At 36.7% G+C, this 20,611-nt stretch overlaps 1 protein-coding gene across 14 annotated transcripts in view; it reads left to right on the forward strand.

The window, feature by feature from the left end:
- Positions 1 to 20,611, forward strand: part of CPLANE1 (ciliogenesis and planar polarity effector complex subunit 1) — a 173,225-nt gene that overhangs the window by 92,594 nt on the left and 60,020 nt on the right. For 9 of the 14 annotated variants that reach the window (XR_013764779.1, XM_079145730.1, XM_079145731.1 and 6 more), the window contains 6 exons: positions 237 to 308; positions 5,892 to 6,001; positions 6,347 to 6,542; positions 6,761 to 6,907; positions 7,430 to 7,504; positions 16,223 to 16,491. Coding sequence is in view for 11 of the 14 variants with exons in the window: in XM_079145730.1 (XP_079001856.1) it covers positions 237 to 308; positions 5,892 to 6,001; positions 6,347 to 6,542; positions 6,761 to 6,907; positions 7,430 to 7,504; positions 16,223 to 16,491 (869 nt within the window). In the remaining 3 variants the exon portion in view is untranslated. The remainder of the gene's footprint in view (positions 1 to 236; positions 309 to 5,891; positions 6,002 to 6,346; positions 6,543 to 6,760; positions 6,908 to 7,429; positions 7,505 to 16,222; positions 16,492 to 20,611) is intronic. The other 5 variants (XR_013764780.1, XM_079145725.1, XR_013764781.1 and 2 more) reach the window with 3 other exon arrangements.

Consider the following 20,611-nt stretch of genomic DNA (forward strand, 5'->3'; position numbering starts at 1 on the left):
TTGCTGCTGGGTAATCTTATAAAGTTGGCAGGCTATTTGCCAAAATTCATCTGGAGAAAGGCCAGGGGATACATAATACTAAAACTCTAAAGTTAAAATTAAATTATTAAAATTAAATAGTTGTCAGTCTTTACCACTTTTTATACATAATGTCTAATTATCTGTATTCATGTATTTGTTTCCTGTGTTTTTGAAATTCTCTGTTTTTTCTTTTTGCTTCAAATCTGATTTACAAGATAAGGAAGTTGTTTCTCAAGAAGTTGTTTCTGAATGTGATAAAAATCAGCATATCATTTCTTCCACTTTAGGTATGATTTTTTTTTCTTTTCTGAAAACAATTTGACTGATAATAGTTATATGATGCCAAAGCTGAAGTCACCAACCCCATTTAAAAAAGCAATTAAACCAATCAGCTGATTTAATAGAAACAGAATGACAGTTGAATTATTTTCAGTTTTCTTTTTTCTAGTTTTTTGGTTAATTCAAAACTAACAGCAAGTTTCCTATTCTCATTATGATCATAAGTTGTATTTTTAAACATGAAATTTGAAAGTAATGCTGTAATAAAAATGAAATGCTGGGAAATAAGATTAGAGCCCAAGAACAAAAGGCACAGACTTATACTGCCTGCTAAGAGACATGTGACAAGCTTATTTTACTGCTGAATAAGAAGCAAGTAACTTTTGTGAAATTTAGATGTTGAAACATTTTGAGTGTAAAATTTAGCTGTGGGTTCTGAATATACTAAAGACCACTTAATAGCACCCTTTTGAAGGGTATGATTATATCTAAATGTGAGAAACTTGCTCACCTATCTAAACCCAAAGCATGGATTAAGAGACACAAGGTAGAGCAAACAGTGAGACTTTACTGATGGTCTTGCAAGATCAGGTATCTGGGTAGTCAGGCACCCCCCAGAGCGGTTACAATCAGCATATAATCCCCTAGTGCACAAGATCCCTTCCAGGTTCCTCATTGGCTGAGTACTATGGAGTACACAGTCTTCCCCAGCATCTCCTAGGGTTTACGTCTTCTACTGGGTTATTTAAAGAAATATCTTTAGTTGTTTCCACCTCCTTTGTTCTCTCATGATGGGAAAGTCTTCTCAGAATGAATGTATTCTGACACATATGCAGTTCTTACTTCTTTATCTAAGTTAGTAATTCCTAACACAGAGATTTCTATCTCTGTTGGTCAGGCCAGCCCCTTCATCCACCTCCTGTTTGTCAAGGGGCTATTCTGGTACATGGATTTTGGACCTGCCAAATCCATAAGCTATGGTGTTGTGTGAGTTAATGGCTTGTGACTTTCCATTCTGCTCTATTTTCTCTTCAGCTGCCTTTCTTACATCTGAATTTTACATTTAAGGCTAAATACTGTATTCTGAAAATGGACTTTCTATTTCTCACAAGTTCCCCTTTTTCTTTTATACATTTTGGTCTTAATTTTCTTTTTTGTACTTGTACCCTTTAGTATTGCCCTCCATCCTAGCCATATTATCTTTTTGAGGTGGAAACCACCCATTTTTAATTGTCATTGTATGACTGTGCTTTAGTATTTAAAATACTCTCCTGCCAGGTATCTAAGCCCAGATTGGTCAAAATTGATCTTTTCCTCTCCATTGTTAAGAGTCAGCTGATTGTTAGAGATCATTTTTGGGGACTTGTGAGAAGTTTCTTGATTCCTTTAGATTTCCTTTACCAGTTGTGCCATCTGCAAGGATGGGTCAGAGTCTTACTGACCACATGTAGTTTCCATCAAGGACATTTCCCTCTCTAGTGACCATCCTCTTTGCAGAATGTGCACTGATTGACTTCTTGTTCTCTATGGTCCTCAGAATTCCCCTAGTCCAGAAGTCAGGTGACTCCCCAGAGTTGTGGGTCCCTTCGATTGGTCCTGTTATTCCCTGGGTCCTTGTTGACCTTAGAGAGCAAAGGTCACAATATTGGCTACTTTTTCCTTTGCCCTTTTACTTCCTTGACTTTGGTCTCCAAATTTTGGGTTTAAATATCTAGCAGGCCAGTTTCACCAGTCTTAAAGTAGGAATACTGTATTTTAACTTTAATTTTAACAATTTTATAGTTACCCCTTCCATTTAACTGGAGTCAGCAACATTAGTTATATCCTGTCTGTCCTACAGGTAATGACTTATTATCTCAAATTAACTCAGATTACTTTATCAGAAGCAGTACTTCTACAAAACACTAACAGGCAATAGTTAGAAAATTTAACAAGGAAAATACAACATGAACTAGAACAAAAACATTCAGATTGTATAATAGCTTCAAACCAAGAAACATAATCTCTATAATTATACTCATGTATATTTGATATCTATTTTGCCTCTCCAAAGACCCATATCTGTATCGATTCATTCGCAAGATCCTTGACAAATTTTACTTTCTTTTAAAACTCTTTTACAACCTTTAAATACCTTTTACAATTTATCCAATCCTTTACTTAGTTTTAAATTTGTATTCTATCTTCTGTTTATTTTTGAGATCACAGTAACCTTTACAACAAAAATATATCCTTTGGACATAACTTTAAATAAGCTTAATTCTGGCCTAATTTGGAGCCATCCTAACATAGAATAAGGTGAGAGGCAGTCTTAGGTCAGGTGGGGGGGCTCTTGGCAAATCTTAGGTAACCTATTTTATTTCTGAAGTTGATCTTTGCCTCATTCTTAAATATCATTTTACAAAGTTTTCATATATTGTTTCCTAAGTCTAAGTGAATATCATTTAACACAATATGACATCACATATAAAATATGAATCAAATAAATGCTAAGAGAGCTCTTAACTTTTTGGGGGGGAAAAAGTGGCAAAATTTTTCCATGTACCACATTGTGAACTTTTAAACAGATTAGGCTCTCTTTATTATTTTTCAAAAATATATTTAAATTTGCATTCCAGTATAAAGCGTATCATAAAATCTTTATATATAACTTTAAAATCTTTATCCAGTTATAGAACATTAAGTGATATAAATAAATTCCCAGTTAAATTTGCTGTTTTTCATATACGTCTAAAAGAAATTTCCAGTAGAGAGTACTTCAGTTAGGAGAACACCAGCTTGGTAAAGTTCTCTCCTAAGCTCTCAAAATGTATACTCTAGGCACAAATATTTGGGGATGTCAACTATATTGTAGTAAGCTAAAATAACAGTTGTTTATTTAACCAGTTACAGAGTAATCATAAAAAGACATGAAAACAAGTCCTTTAAGACTTAATTTCCCTAAGTAAGACACAAGAAATTATCTTGATAGATAAGAGCAAATCAATGTTTTAAACTTTTTTTTCATATCAGTGAATTAGAATTTGAACTTCAGAAAAATCCCTTAAATACATGGACTAGGGTTGTGGTTCAGTGGTAGAGCACTTGCCTAGTATGTGTGATGCACTGAGTTTGGCTTTCAGTCCCGCTTATAAATACTGAAATAAAGGTCCATCAACAACTAAAAAAAATATTTTTTAAAAAATCCCTTAAATAATGACTGTTGGTGCTTGGGTTGTAACTCAGTGGTAGAGCACTTGCCTGACACATGTGAAGCACTGGGTTCAGTCCTCAGCACCACATAAAAATAAATAAATGAAACAAAGGTATTGTGTCCATCTTCAACTAAAAAAGTATTTAAAAAGTAATGGTTGTATTAACTATAGCCAGCTTAGTCACATACACAATCTTTTTGAGGTTTACCTTCCACAAAACTTCTATAACTTATTATGACTTACTTACATCCTTAGTTTTCTTTCTTCTTCAACTTTAGTACAAGAATATTACTTTACCCTACAAAATACTTTGTCATCTAGAAACACACATTTTCATTCTTATAACTTTTTATATCTCTCTTCTTCTAGTTGTTCATTCTTTTTTAAATTTACATTTTGAAATAATCCTTATGAACTTTCTGAATTTAGACAAATGACTCCTTTTTAATAAGATGAAATACTTTATGCTTTTTATAGTACTTTAATCAAAACTCAGCTGAAACTTTTTGTACTTCTTGCATATAGAATTACACTTGTTAGAATTTTAACTTTTAGTAACTTTGCTTTTAGTTTAGGCCCAGAAGTAAAGCAACCTTAAAATTGCTTTTCCATTTACCAACTTATAAGAACACATGTAATAGACCCATATATATTTTACCTTATGGAAGTTAAGAAGCCACACTTCAGTTTATATTTAGCGGTTGATGTTTTAGTATTTTAACTTTGCAAATTAATCAGACATCTCCTCTAACAAACACATTTATAAATGTTTATCCCATTCATGTTAAATCTCATTTACCCCTTTTTAACTTAGGTTACCCATGGAAACCAACATATCAGACAAGTCTAGTTAACATTTTAAGTCAGTTATTCTTACCAAAGAATAATTCTTAAAAGCAATGAACATTGCATTTTAATCATTTTATAATGTTTTCTTGATTGACTGTTCAACTAGAAAAACTTGTAGGTTAGTAATTTTAAAGACATCTTTACTCTTGCCAATGTATATTGACCCTTGAGAAATGTAAACAGCCTGTCACAGGCTTTTTTTACACTATGACTCAGACATGAAGTGGATCTGTACAATTGGTAATAGAGTCTGACAGTTATGATGGATGCTGAAATCAAAGGTTTAGGTGGCCACTTGTCCTCCATGGGGAAGATTTACTCCTACCATTGCCAGTTTATTTTCCTTCTTAGGACTCTCCAAAGGAGAAGATCTCTTTCCTTTTTCACTGCATTTGAGAGTTGACTCTTGAATATTTGACTTCTGAATAAAGAAAGCATGAAAACAAAAATTAAACAAACAAAACCAAAAACAACAAAAAACTTGTTAGAACAAATCAGAACAAAATATCTTACTTTAGATGTGCAGGACCAAAGGTGAATTCACCTGAAAAATCATGAGCTCAGGAAATGACAGAAGCTTCCATGGGAGGTGGGGGTGGGGGATAACATGACTGTAACTACTTTAGTAAAGAGGTGCATGGAACATCTATATTAGACCAGAGTGTGCTTTGGGATCAGATTAGTCGGTACAGATATTTAAAGAATGTAAGAACCCATGAGTTCCTCAGGAAAAAGTTCTTAAGGGAAAGCAGACTTGTACATATGAGATCCTTCCATTTTCTTGAATGTTTCTAGGCCTAGAATTTTTATTCCTCTTTTTCATTAGGTTCCTATAACTGAGTTTCCCTTTGTACTCAGTCTTATTGAAGGTTTCTCAGATACCCTGATCTCCATGCGAGCTCAGTACCCACTTCACTGGGGATTTCTTGCACACCCTGAGCTCCCACTGCCATTTCCCTCCAGGGAGAATGGGCTGTTGAGGTGCATGGACTTTGGATCTGCCACATCCATAGGCTATGGTGTGACTGTGTGAGTTAACTGCTTGTAACTTTCCCTTCTGCTCTATTTCCTCTCTTGCTACCTTTCTTATATCCAATTTTACATTTAAGGCTAAATACTATCTACATTCTGAAAATGGACCACTAGATCTTCTATTTTTCACATAAATAAAGCTATTACTAAAAATAAAGACCTAAATAACAAGAAACAAAATTTTTAAAGAATTTTTAGCCATAGGTTTATTTCCTAAAATCTGGCTTTACTGAAAGCCAGATTATAATATTTTCACGACATAGTTACTTTGTTGTTCTTATATTGTGAGAAAAGCAGTACTTAATCTTTATTAAATTATGAATTACTCTAGAGTAAACTGACCACAGAATATGATAGAATTTGCTTTAATTTGCTTATACCCATGAAGCTTCTACTTAGATTTTCAGGACATACACATTTATATTGTCTGTTGCTTACTGGTTCTTACAGAATTAATGATTTAGGGCAAGTTACAGATATTTTTACGTTTCTAATTTTTTTTTTCTTCATTTTCAGAATATGAACCTTTGACCGTTCCTCAGTTGTCGGTTCCAGATGTACATCTCAATGTCAAACTTCCCACTGAAATATCAGAGAAATCTTTGTCACCTTTAGCACCTCGTATGGTAATAAATTATGTATTCAGAAGTTTGAATAATGTCTTTGTACTAAAACTTGTTATGGTTTTTCCAGATATTATACAATTGAATGACTGAAATGAAGCTAAAAATCTCATCTGTGTAGCTTTGTAGGAAAGGTCAAAAAAATCAGTTTAAGTATTATGCCCTAGAATATTGTAAACTAAATCCAATGAGGCTTACTTCTTGCAGCTTCCCTAAGATTAGGCACATAAAAGCTCTTCTTGCTTGTTAGTAATAAGAATGAAGAATTTAGCCTTTTGGAGGTGGGGGTGGGGCAAAGTGGCTATCTAAAGAAAAAAGCATGGTTTTTACGTGCTCTGTTTAACTCAGGTTGAACACACTTATATAAATGTGATCGACATTGAAGCTGATGATCTACAGGAATTACCTGTCAGAGCAGAGTCTTTGAATGAGAATGTTATCAAACAGCAAAGTGATCATCTGGAGGTCCCATCGTCTGCAGAGTTACATTATCTGGCAGCTTCCGTTACCAGTACTTTTCCCATACACAATTTTAAAAGTCAAGGTAATAACTTTTTTCTACTTTAAAATAAATACATTTTGAAAAACTCTACAATATAGCATTCATTGTTATTCCTACTCAAATCTTGTAGCTCTCTTCCTGTAAGCCCGCTGCAGTTTTAGATGTTTATGTTCACACTCAGAAATGATCTCTTAATTTTTCAGTTAACCTTTTTTAGAAGTTTAGAACCAATCTTTGTATGTCTTTCATATTCTTGATAGAATCTGCCAGTTCTGTGGATTTACTTTCTGAACCTGCAAAAGTGACTCCAGCCTGTCTGGATGAAAAATCCTGGAGAGCAGACTTAACAGAAGTGAAGAAACCTGGGATCTCTTCAGTTATTCCATCAGAAAGACATCAGGACCAAGGTGAATAACCAAGATGTATAGTGTGACTCTCCCTCACAAATTCCTGTTATAATAGAAACTAGCACTAAGACATGGTAATTGGAAAATAAACATGAACAAGATTTGTCCTTTGTTAAGTGGAGAGGCCAGGTAGATAAATGAGCTTAGCCATGTTTCTGAGGTTAGCACTGTTAGATGTTTCACAAGGAGACTAAGATGTACAGGTCTTCTCAATTAATGAGGCTAAAATATAAATATCCTGTGGGAGTTCTTGAGTATTTTGATGTTTAAAATGAATTCTTATGTTTAGAAAGGTGGGAAATTCTGCAACAGCACAGAGACAATGCACAGGTATGATAGTCAACTGTATTTAATCAGTGAAATACTCAGTTTTATAGTTATACATCAGGTTACATTATGGGAAATTTTTATAATATTTAAAAGAGTATTTGTCCATAATCTAAAGTTATTACATTCTGTGAATGGTTAGATCAATTCAATAGGTAATCAGACTTCCTGTAGCACAGCTGATGTCTTTTCCAGGTTCCACAAAGCTAGACCCTGCTTTGTGGTTGCAAGATGCTTTTTCATTGTCTATCAACAGTGGGCACTCAGGAGGTATGAGGAGCAAGAAAGGGCTGGGAGGAGGGAGACATTACTTTAGGATGCTTGTGGGAGTGGGGATGTGCATGGTAACTGCATAAACAAATAAGTGCCAACATTTCCAATTTTGAAACCTTTGCCTTCTCTCTGTGCTGTCTAGGATGGTAGTGTGCACAGTGGTGGAGGTAGGATTTAAGAAGCTAACAGTCTTTCAGGCTGGGTAAGAATGTAGAAATTCAAGTGAAAGGAGCTTGGATTTTAGATTCAAATAGAACAGACCTAGGTTTCTGTCCCAGCTCTATAACTACATAGCTTGGAGGTGTTTTGCAAATTTACTAATGGTATCTGATCTTTGTTTGTATCTCTTTGGGACACAATTGCAGTCTCAGGGTTGTCCTGATGTGCATTTCGACAAGTGTCATGGCTGCTTAGATACCCTTAGTCTCCCTTCGTTTTCTTAATTTCTGAAATCCTGGAAAACTGGAAGCAGAGTCATCTCCCTGAGACTGCCGAATAGCTAAAGCCAGCCTTTCAAAGATGATAAGCTTCTGGGTAATTTCCTTTATCAGAAAGATCAGGTCTCCATTTGGAGACTCCTGTCTTAGGGAGAATGTCTGTTTGCAAAGATATGTTAGTCCCATCACTTTTTAAGAGAAGAACTTTAAAAATGCATGTTTAAAAGGAAAAGTTTTGCATTTTTAAATGTTATATCCATCATGATATTTATAGTAATATACTGTAAAGACTCAGAATATAATTGCACATTAGAGTTGAGTGAATTTGCTTGACAGAATGATCAGAGAAGGAAGAAACAGGGTCTCTAGGTATGACGAATGAACAATAAGTTCCTGTTTTAGTGAGACCTGCTCAAAATTGTGTATGACAGTAGTTTCCTATTTTAGAATCCTCTTCCCATGAGGAGTAGCATCAGTAACAGCAGGCAGAGTTTTGCTGGGCCTAGGAAGAGCATTGCAGGCCTGTGAAACCAGTTTTAACCCTCCTATGTGATTTTCTCTTAGAGAAGTAGAGCAAAGGAAGGGAGTCTGAATTTTAAGCATGTTCATCTCTTTTGCTCTCTTTATTTGAAGTGTGTGTGCACCAAATCTTTCTTGAGAGTGTTAAAGGGGATGTGTTTCAGGCTGTTGAGAAACACAGAGGTTAGACAGATGGTAAAGTATTATGAGAGTCACTGAAAGAAGTAGGGAAAGGTGACATAACTGCCAAGGCTAGTGTTGCGTTTACCATTGTCTTCTCATGGACAGGTGCACCTTAGATTGAGACTGAAATGTAATAAGCACTGTTTATATTTGTTTATTAATTCACATTTTTCAAATAACTTGTTTTTAAATTTGATCTTCACAAAATTTCTCTGAGTTAAGTAAGTCAGGCATTATAATTCACTTTATTCTTCATTCTACAAACACTAAGTTAGGAACCAGATACTGGGACTAAAGAAGAAAGGAATACCTTAAATCTGTGAGCATGCCTATAGGGGGAAGAATGACTAATAAATAAGGGGATGATTATAATGTAGCTTGGAAAGAACTGTGACAGTGGCAGGGATGAGACGTTGGGTAATACAGCATCTCATCTATCTTAGGAGAGGATTGGGGCCATTTACAGGAGAGAAACTATAGTAGAATAAAAGAGAGTAGGATTTAGAGAGGAAAAAAGGGCATTCAGACTGAGAAAATTGATATGTGCAGTGATTCAGAAGTTTGATGGAGCCTGCTGAGTTTGAGACAAGTGAAGTTCAGTATTGGAGTCAGAGTGGTTTTTGTTTGTTTAAAGAAATAGCAAGAAACTGGGCAGGTGGTGCATGGTTATAATCCCAGTGAATCTGGGAGGGAGGCTGAGGCAGGAGGATTGAAAGTACAGGGCCAGCCTGAGCAACATAGACCTCATCCCAAAGTAAAAACTACAAGGGCTGGGGATGTGATGGTAGAGCATTCCTGTGTTCAATTCCCAGTACCAAAACAAGAAAGGGAAAGAAATAATAGTAAGCGGTGAGTGCTACTGTCTGTTATATTGAGGTATTTGGGCTTTTGAAGTGAAGGCAATGGATAAACACAGACAGGTATTGGGAGGAAAAGTAAATATATCCAGTTGATCAGTGGTGGTAGGATTGGAGGTGTTTAGGAGGTATAATCAATACTTGGTATCACTTTGACTCTGAAGGAAAGAGAAGAACCTTGAGTGATGCTCAGACTTGTGACTTGGGAAACAGGGTGAATGGTAGTGCTGTTCACTGAGTTGAGAGGCAGGGAAGAGAGTTCAAACTGGCAGAAAGCAATGAGTTCAGTTTGCTGTGCAACTGGAGTCTAGGTTATAAGGATCTGGATCTCAGAGGAAGCACCACATGGCCTTTAGGAGTCATCTATGTGACATCACTCAGATGCAGTGAGAAGAATGAGAAGAGATGTGTGCTGAGGCTGGCACCCTAAAGGTACCAGTGGGTAAAGGAGTGGCAGGAGGGAGAACGCAATAGGATGAGTAACACAGGAAGGAGCGACTGAGATACCAGAAAGAGAGTTCACTTTGAAAAAGAAGGTGTCTCAAACATGGGTTGGGAATCAACTGGTAGAGACAGTCACTGGCTTTGATACTGGTCTTGGGAGGTTTACTATAATATCTGAGATCCCACATAAAGTTAGCAATAGCCATCATTGTACCTAGTGTGTGATGTTTTAGTTTTCAGTGGTTTCAAAAAGTCATAAAAATGTTAAAGTTGCTAATTTTGATGAATAATCTGTAATGGGATAAAATAACACTCAGACTGCCTCGTATGTAGGACTTGTGTTACTAACATTGTTAAGGGTCCTTATTTCACAGCAGACAAATTGCTAAATCTAGAAGCTGAAACACAACTTTTTTTAAATTATACATTTAATATATGTATTCTTTTTTTTATTAAAAATCATAAATTTACATAGGGCAATGTTGTTTGGTTCATTCTGTTATTTTTTTCCCTTTCCCCCCCACCCCTCCCACCCCTCTTTTCCCTCTATACAGTCCTTCCTTCCTCCATTCTTAACCACCCTCCTTATCCCTAACCCCAAACCTAACCCTAACCCTAACGCTAACCCCTCCTACCCCCCTTTATATGTCCTCATCCGCTTATCAGCAAGATCATTCGTCCTTTAGTTTTTTGAGATTGGCTTATCTCACTTAGCATGATATCCTCCAATTTCATCCATTTGCCTGCAAATGCCATAATTTTATGATTCTTCATGGGGGAGTAATATTCCATTGTATATATATGCCACAGTTTCTTTATCTATTCATCAACTGAAGGGCCTCTAGGTTGGTTCCACAATCTGGCTGTAGTGAATTGAGCAGCTATGAACATTGATGTGGCTGTATCTCTGTAGTATGCTGATTTTAAGTCCTTTGGATATAGGCCAAGGAGTGGGATAGCTGGGTCAAATGGTGGTTCCATTCCAAGCTTTCTGAGGAATCTCCATACTGCTTTCCAGAGTGGCTGCACTACTTTGCAACCCCACCAGCAATGTATGAGTGTACCTTTTTCCCCACATCCTCTCCAGCACCTATTGTTGCTTGTATTCTTGATAATCGCCATTCTAATTGGGGTGAGATGAAATCTTAGGGTAGTTTTGATTTGCATTTCTCTTACTACTAAAGATGTTGAACATTTTTTCATAAATCTGTTGATTGCTTGTAGATCTTCTTCTGTGAAGTGTCGGTTCATTTCCTTAGCCCATTTGTTGAATGGATTATTTGTATTCTTGGTGTAGAGTTTTTTGAGTTCTTTATAGATTCTGGAAATTAGCACTCTATCTGAAGTATGAGTGGCAAAGATATTCTCCCTCTCTGTAGGCTCTCTCTTCACATTACTGATAGTTTCCTTTGCTGAGAGAAAGCTTTTTAGTTTGAATCTATCTCAGTGGTTGATTCTAGCTTTTATTTCCTGTGCTATGGGAGTCCTGTTAACGAAGTCTGATCCTAAGCCAACAAGTTGAAGGTTTGGACCTACTTTTTCTTCTATAAGATGCAGGGTCTCTGGTCTGATTCCGAGGTACTAGATCCATTGTGAGTTGAGTTTTGTGCAGGGTGAGAGATAGAGGTTTAGTTTCATTCTGTTGCATATGGATTTCCAGTTTTCCCAGCACCATTTGTTGAAGAGGCTATCTTTTCTCCATTGCATATTTTTGGCCCCTTTGTCTAGTATGAGAAAATTGTATTTATTTGGGTTTGTGTCCGTGTCCTCTATTCTGTACCATTGATCTACCTGTCTATTTTGGTACCAATACCATGCTGTTTTTGTTACTATTGCTTTGTAATAGAATTGAAGATCTGGTATTGTGATACCCCCTGCTTCGCTCTTTCTACTGAGGATTGCTTTAGCTACTCTGGGTTTCTTATTCTTCCAGATGAATTTCATAATTGCTTGCTCTATTTCTGTAAGGTACATCATTGGGATTTTAATTGGAATTGCATTGAATCTGTACAGCACTTTTGGTAGTATGGCCATTTTGACAGTATTAATTCTGCCTATCCAAGAACATGGGAGATCTTTCCATCTCCTAAGGTTTTCTTTAATTTCTTTCTTTAGTGTTCTGTAGTTCTCATTGTAGAGGTCTTTCACCTCTTTTGTGAGATTGATTCCCAAGTATTTTATTTTTTTCGAGGCTATTGTGAATGGGGTAGTTTTCTTAATTTCTCTTTCTGAAGATTCATCACTTATGTATAAAAATGCGTTGGAATTATGAGCATTGATCTTGTAACCTGCTACTTTACTGAATTCACTTATGAGTTCTAAGAGTTTTCTGGTGGAATTTCCAGGTTCCTCTAAATATATAATCATGTCATCAGCAAACAGGGATAGTTTGAGTTCTTCTTTTCCAATTCGTATCCCTTTAATTTCTTTGGTTTGTCTAATTGCTCTGGCTAGAGTCTCAAGAACGATGTTGAATAGAAGTGTGAAAGAGGACATCCCTGCCTTGTTCCAGTTTTTAGGGGGAATGCTTTCAGTTTTTCATCATTTAGAATGATATTGGCCATGGGCTTAGTGTAGATGGCCTTTACAATGTTAAGGAATGTTCCCACTACCCCAATTTTTTCTAGTGTTTTGAGTATGAAGGGATGCTGTATTTTATCGAATGCTTTTTCTGCATCTATTGAAATAATCATGTGATTCTTAACTTTTAGTCTGTTGGTATGGTGAATGACACTTATTGATTTCCGGATGTTGAACCAACCTTGCATCTCTGGGATAAAACCCACTTGATCGTGGTGCACTATCTTTTTAATATATTTTTGTATGCGATTTGCTAAAATTTTGTTGAGAATTTTTGCGTCAATGTTCATTAAGGATATTGGTCTGAAATTTTCTTTCCTCGATGTGTGTCTGTCTGGTTTAGGTATCAGGGTGATACTGGCTTCGTAGAATGAGTTTGGGAGGGTTCCCTCCTCTTCTATTTTATGGAATACTTTGAGAAGTATTGGAATGAGCTGTTCTTTAAAAGTTTTGAAGAACTCGGCTGAGAACCCATCTGATCCCGAACTTTTCTTTGTTGGTAGGCTTTTGATCACCTCTTCAATTTCATTGCTTGAAATTGATTTATTTAAGTTGTGTATGTCCTCCTCGTTCAGTTTAGGTAATTCATATGTCTCTACAAACTTGTTGATGTCTTCGAGGTTTTCTGTTTTGTTGGAGTATAGATTTTCAAAATAGCTTCTAATTATGTTTTGTATTTCACTCGTGTCTGTTCTGATATTTCCTTGTTCATTCCGAATTTTAGTAATTTGAGTTTTCTCCCTCTTTCTCTTTGTTAGTCTGGCTAAGGGTTTATCAATTTTGTTTATTTTTTCAAAGAACCAACTATTTATTTTGTTAATTTTTCCAATTGTTTCTTTTGTTTTAATTTTGTTGATTTCGGTTCTGATTTTAACTATTGCCTGTCTTCTACTACTTTTGGTGTTGGTCTGCTCTTCTTTTTCTAGGGCTTTGAGCTGTAGTGTTAAGTCATTTATTTGTTGATTTCTACTTCTTTAGTTGAATGCGCCGCATGAAATAAATCTTCCTCTAAGTACTGCTTTCATAGTGTCCCAGAAGTTTTGATATGATGTGTCTTTGTTCTCGTTTACTTCTAAGAATTTTTTAATTTCCCTCCTGATGTCTTCTGTTATCCATTCATCATATAATAGTGTATTATTTAATCTCCATGTATTGGAGAAGTTTCTGTTTTTTATACTGTCATTTATTTCTAATTTCAATCCATTATCATCTGATAAGAGTACAAGGTAGTATCTCTATCTTCTTGTATTTGCTTGCAGTAGCTTTGTGGCATAAAACATGGTCTATTTTAGAGAAGGATCCATGTGCTGCTGAGAAGAAAGTGTATTCGTTCTTTGTTGGATGGTATGTTCTATATAAGTTGTTAAGTCTAAATTGTTGATTGTGTTATTGAAATCTATGGTTTCTTTATTCAATTTGTGTTTGGATGATCTATCCAGCGGTGAGAGAGGTGTGTTAAAATCGCCTAGTATTATTGTGTTGTGGTCTATTTGATTTCTGGAATTGAGAAGGATTTGTTTGACGTACATGGATGAGCCAGTGGTCGGGGCATAGATATTTATGATTGTTATGTCTTGCTGATTTATGCTTCCCTTAAGCAGTATGTAATGTCCTTCTTTATCCCTTCTGACTAGTTTGGCTTAAAGTCCACATTATCTGAAATGAGGATGGATACTCCAGCTTTTTTGCTGTGTCCGTGTGCATGGTATGTTTTTTCCCATCCTTTCACCTTTAGTCTGTGTGTATCTCTTTCTATGAGATGAGTCTCTTGCAGGCAGCACATTGTTGGATTTTTCTTTTTAATCCATTCTGCCAGTCTATGTCTTTTGATTGATGAGTTCAGGCCATTAACATTCAGGGTTATTATTGTGATATGATTTGTATTCCCAGTCATTTGACTCATTTTTATGTTTTTTGACATGATTTGGTTTCCCCTTTATTTGGCTTTTCCTTTAGGCTAGTTCCTCCCGTTGCCGATTTGCGTCGTTGTTTTTCATCTCTTCCTCATGGAATATTTTGCTGAGAATGTTCTGTAATGCTGGCTTTCTTTTTGTAAATTCCTTTAGCTTGTGTTCATCGTGGAAGGATCTTATTTCATCGTCAAATCTGAAAGTAAGTTTTGGTGGGTATAAAATTCTTGGTTGGCATCCATTTTCTTTCAGGGCTTGGTAAATGTTGTTCCAGGCCCTTCTAGCTTTTAGGGTCTGGATTGAAAAATCTGCTGTTAATCTTATGGGTTTCCCCCTGAATGTAATTTGATTCTTTTCTCTCGCGGCCTTTAAAATTCTGTCTTTACTTTGTATGTTAGGTATTTTCATAATAATGTGCCTTGGTGTGGGTCTGTTGTAATTTTGTACATTTGGAGTCCTATAAGCCTCTTGTACTTGGTTTTCCATTTCATTCTTCAGATTTGGGAAATTTTCTGATATTATTTCATTGAATAGATTGTTCATTCCTTTGGTTTGTTTCTCTACGCCTTCCTCAATCCCAATAATTCTTAAATTTGGCCTTTTCATGATATCCCATAATTCTTGTAGATTCTGTTCATGATTTCTTACAAATATTTCATCTTCAATATCTGAGGTTCTGTCTTCCAGGTGTTCTATCCTATTGGTTATGCTTTCTATGGAGTTTTAACTTGGTTTATTGTTTCCTTCATTTCAAGGATTTCTGTTTGTTTTTTTTTCAGTATCCCTAACTCTTTATATAAATGATCTCTTGCTTCCCGTATTTGCTCTTTTAACTGTTCATTGGTGCGATCATTTAATGCCTACATTTGCTCTTTCATCTCCTCCTTCAATGCCTGCATTTGCTCTTTCATCTCCTCGTTTGCTTCCCTGATTGTTTTAATTATGTACATTCTGAACTCCCTTTCTGACATTTCTTCTGCTGTGCTGTCATTGAGTTTTATTGATATAGTATCTAGGTTTGTTTGGGACATTTTCTTCCCTTGTTTTCTCATATTGGTCAGATGTCAGTGGGACTCTGTGATATTGCAGATTTCCTCTACTGGCTTATAGTGTCCCTGTAGATTTCCAGTGTATCACCTCCCAGCCTTCAGTAGCCTGTAGTCTTGGAGTAACTTGATAATGCAGTACTTCCAAAGAAAGCTGTCCCTAGCCTGCTACTGGTTCCAGGGCTTGGAGCTGGCTCTGTGTGGAAAGGCTCTCACTGGGGGGCCTGCTCCAAGAAGCTGGCCGTGTGGGAGGAGCCCACCGCTGGAGTGTCTAGGGCTGCCTGGAGAAGACTGTAGCTGCCCTGCCCTGCCCTACTCTAATAAGCCTCCTGAATTCGGGCTTGCCGCCCGGGCAGCGCTTCACCAGGTGGGGGAGACTCACCCCGTGGCTCTATTTTAGTCCGAGTCTCTCAATGCTTCCCCTTCTTGAATCCTGGGTTCTGGAGCGACTGGAGATGCAGTCACCCTCTAGTCCGCCACCTTGGATCGTCCTACAACTTTTAAGCATATTAAATTTTTTTTCGGTGCCGGGGATTGACCCAAGGGGGCCTTGCACATGTTAAGCAAGTGCTGTACCACTAAGCTACATCCCAATCCCCTACATATATTAAATAAAAACTGATTTGGAAAGTGATGTTATGTTGACTTAAAATAAGATCATAAAAAAAAAAATGAGATTATCAGTATCTGCCTCTTCTTAATTATAATCAATTCTGATTTTACTGTAATTCATATTTAGATCTGCCAAAACCAAGGTTCCAGTTCCAAGAAGAGAGCACAAAGTCCAACTCTGCAGAAGATTATCTTCTGTGGAAACTGCTGCAGGATGTCCCTGCAGCTTGCCATCCTGCAGTTCGCCCTGTGCCAAGCCGTGCAGCTTGCCAACTAGAGCATCTCACCTCTAAGCTTCAGAAAATTGACGAGCAGCTGTTAGCAATACAGAACATTGCGGAGAACATAGAGCAGGATTTCCCCAGACCTGAAATGCTAAATTTGCATCATGAAAAGGTAGTTTATCTTTAGTTTTTATTTTTTTTATCAGTAACTGAGTTATTAAATTTGTGATATGATATAATTTTAAAACACTGAACTTTTTGAAATAATAAGAAATTTAGTTTCTTTAAGCTAGAGTTACTGAATTTCAGAATTATTGACATTTGGGTCAGTTTGGGGTTTTTTGGGGGGGAGTTGTTTGTTCAGAGATGGGGATCAAATCTAGAACCTTCGTTAGGTTCTGCGTTATAGAGTATTTAGCAGCATCCTAGGTCTTTACTCATTTGCTGCCGATAGCTCTACCCCCAGTTATAACAATCAAAATTGTTTTCCAGCTGGGTGTGGTGGTGTACACCTGTAATTCCGGCTGCTCAGGAGGCTGAGGTAGGAGGGTCACAAGCTCAAAGCCAGCCTCAGCAACTTAGCAAGACACTAGGCAACTTAGTGTGACCCTGAGTCAAAATAAAAGGGCTTGGGATGTTGCTCAGTGGTTAGTGCCCCTGTGTGTCAATCCCTGGTACCAAAACAAAACAAAACAAAACAAAAACATTGCCACATGTTCCCTTGGGGCCAAAATCACTCCCAATAGAAGATCACTGCCATAAACTTAAGAAGTGAGCCCATGCTTCCTACCAGGGAAAGAAGTATATAAATTACAAACCCAGAATATGATTTTAAAGAAACTCTTCTGTAGTCAAGTATCATTTTCTTCTAAAAAGATTTTTATAATTTTACAAATATTACTGTCCTTATATTTGAATTTTTTTTTTTTTTTTTTTTTTTTTGGTGGTGCTGGGGATTGAACCCAGGGCCTTGTGCATGCAAGGCACACACTCTACCAACTGAGCTATATTCCCAGCCCCTATATTTGAAATTCTTGTTTCTTTTGTGTGAGAAACTAGTAATGTTTCTTACAAGTTCTCTATCTTTAAAAAGTATTCTTAATAAATACTTTAATGTTTATGTAGAATGATAAGTAAAATAATAAGTCTCAAAAATAGTTATTTTACACAGCATCTGTCCCCCTTTTTTTTTTGCTTGAGACAGGGTCTTGCTGTTTTACCCCAGCTGATCTCCAACTCCTGGACTCAAGTAATATTCCTGCCTCAGTCTCCAGAGAAGCTGGGACTGTAGGTGCATCACTTTGTCTGTACCACTGAGCCACAACTCTAGCCCCAACCTTTTTTTTTTAAAGGATGAAAATTTTATATAATAAGGATTAAAGAACAACTAATTAAAATGTTAAATGTGTTGAAGTCTGATATTAGGAAATACAAATTAGTCTTCAGGGTATCTTTAGCTTACCTAACAAATATTCCAGGTTACTAGCATATTGACATTTTTAAAAATATTTATAATATTTCTTAATTTATTTTCAACTGATATTTAATAACATAAAAATTGTACATATTAATGGGGTACCATGTGATGTTTTAATATATGTGTTTTGCATAATGTTTACATCAGTCTGAATATATATTTATCTCATTTATAACTTGTTTATAACCTTCAAAATCCTTTTTGCCAGCTTTCTGAAATTTCACAGTGCATTACTGTTATCTGTATTCACCCTAGTGTATCAGAACTTCTTGCTCCTATCTCTCTGCAACTCAGTACCCACTGATCAGCTCTCCCTATGCCTTCTCACTCCTCCATCCTGTGGTAACCACCATTCTACTCCCAACTTCTGAGATCAGCTTTTTTCTGTTCCATGAGTAAGATCACATTATGCTTGTTTTTCTGCACCTGATTTATTTCAGATTAATAGAATGATCTCCGGTTCCATCTATGTTGTCACATATAACAATATTTCATTCATCTTTATGGATGAATAGTATTTCATTGTTATATGTACTACATTTTCTTTATCCATTCATTAGTTGATGGATACTTTGTTTCCATTTCTCAACTATTATGAATGATGCTGCAATGAGCATGAGAGTGTAGATGTCTGATTTCATTTTCTTTGAATATATACCCATAGTTGAGTTGCTGGATAATATTTTTGATTTTGGGGAAAACTTCCATAGTGGCTGTGCTGATTTACATTCCCACCCTTAGTGTGCAGTTGTTGTCTACAGTCTTTTTGATAATAGCCATTCTTACTGGCATAAGTAATATATAGTATTTCTTTAATCCTTACACTTAATACATATTAAAATGTTAGGATTAAGTATATATGAAACTACATTGCAAGAAATGGGACCACTATTAAGTAATGATATTATGGTGGTTTTTTTTTTTTAATTTTTTGACATAAACTTAGAACTGTCACATTCAAAGCAATGTTGAACATCAAAGCAGTCCTAAGAGTCCCTTACTCCAAAGAATCTCTTTTTTAAAAATTTGTTCTAATTAATTATATATGACAGTAGAATGCATTTTGACACACCATACATAAATGGAGTATGATTTCTCATTCTTCTGGTTGTACATAATGTAGAATCACACTGGTCATGTAATCATATATATACATAGGGCAATAATGTCTGATTCATTCTACTGTTCTTCCTACCTGCATACCTCCTCCCCTTCCTTTATTCCCTTCTGCCTAATCCCTTCTACCTCTGTTTTTCCTTAGCTCCACCCCTATTGTGAATTAGCATCCACGTATCAGAGAAAACATTCAACCTTTGTTTTTTTAGGATTGGCTTATTTCATTTAGCATGATATTCTCCAGCTCCATCCATTTATGTGCAACTGCCATTTCATTCTTTTTTAAGGCTTCCATTGTGTATATATACCGCATTTTCTGTATCCATTTATCTGTTGAAGGGCATCTAGGTTGAGAACCTCTTTTTATGAAATTGCTTTCTCAGCTAGTAGAAAAGCATATCTGAAGCCAGATACTTTACTTCTTCCTGGATCTAGTTTTGATCCTGCATTGCTCACCTCTTGCAGGAGTCCACAATTCACTCCTTCCTTCAACACACATTTATAGAGCATCTACTACATATTAGGCCTTGAGCTAAGTACCTGCTTTCTAGGAGCTAAGAGGCTAAAAGACAGTAGAAGTATAAACTGGGTACAGTGAGGACACGTATGCCTGGGCTGTTGTTACTAGTCAGGGTAGGAAAAGATGTGGCCTCCGAGAGTCTTGATTGAGGTGGCTCTTGGAGCTGGTAATGAATTAGTAGATTGGATAAGGAAGGGTTGGCAGTCACTGTGAGCAAGAGCAGAAAGGTATCAAATAGCATGGAATGTTTGGTGAACTGTGTAAGCGTTACTTGGAGGAAGAGGCTGGTGGGACTGGGCTTTAGATATCTGACAGCAGAGAAAGGATGGGGCAAATAAGAAAGGAAAGGATTATTGTCATGCCAAGTGATTGGGAGTTTATCCTGTCAGCATGCAAAATGCTTAAAATCGAAAAATTTTAAGAACCAAGGTGATAAAATCAGATGCAGTACTGTGGAAGGTAAATTGGAAAGGAGAAACAGGGAGACCAAGTGGGTCAGTGATTTCAGACCTGCTTACTCATCTTGGAAAAGAGTTTGAAATGCAAATGCCTGGGCACCCATTTCCCTGAGATTCTGATTTTAAGTAGGTCAGAGGTAGAGACAGTATTAACACACTTCATAGATGATTCTTATGCTCCAGCTCTATGAGGTCCACTGATAGGTGTTTGGGACCCATTGAATACCCAGAGCAAAAATTCATGTCCAAAATACCTAACTACAGCAGTAGGAATGCAGGGCAGGATAGAACAGGACTAAAGAGACTGACAGGTAGTAGGAAGGCAAAGAAGAACTCTGAGATTCACAGTGGTGCTCACATTCCAACCCAGTTGAACGGAGGAGGCATTTTCCACACTAAGGAAGAGGAAGGACAGATGCTTGTGCTGGGAGAGGAGGTGCCATGATTTCTCTTGGGGAGATGTGAAACTTGAGGTGCCATGAGATATGTAGGCAGCTGGATGTAAGCTTCTGAAGATGAGGATCTAAATGGGGATTTTGGAATCATCAGGACAACATTCTCATCATAATGAAGAGAGCATATGGAGTGAGCAAAGAAGGTGAAACAGGCTTGTGGGCTCCCTGCCCTATTAGGGTGAGGCTTTGACAGTAGGCTGGACCACAGGTGGTGAGAGGTCAGGAGAAAGCCCTTAAGAGGCAGTGTCAGAGCAGAGCTGCCACAG

This window comes from Sciurus vulgaris, assembly GCF_902686455.1.
Source record: "Sciurus vulgaris genome assembly, chromosome: 6".
NCBI classification, from domain to species: Eukaryota; Metazoa; Chordata; class Mammalia; order Rodentia; family Sciuridae; genus Sciurus; species Sciurus vulgaris.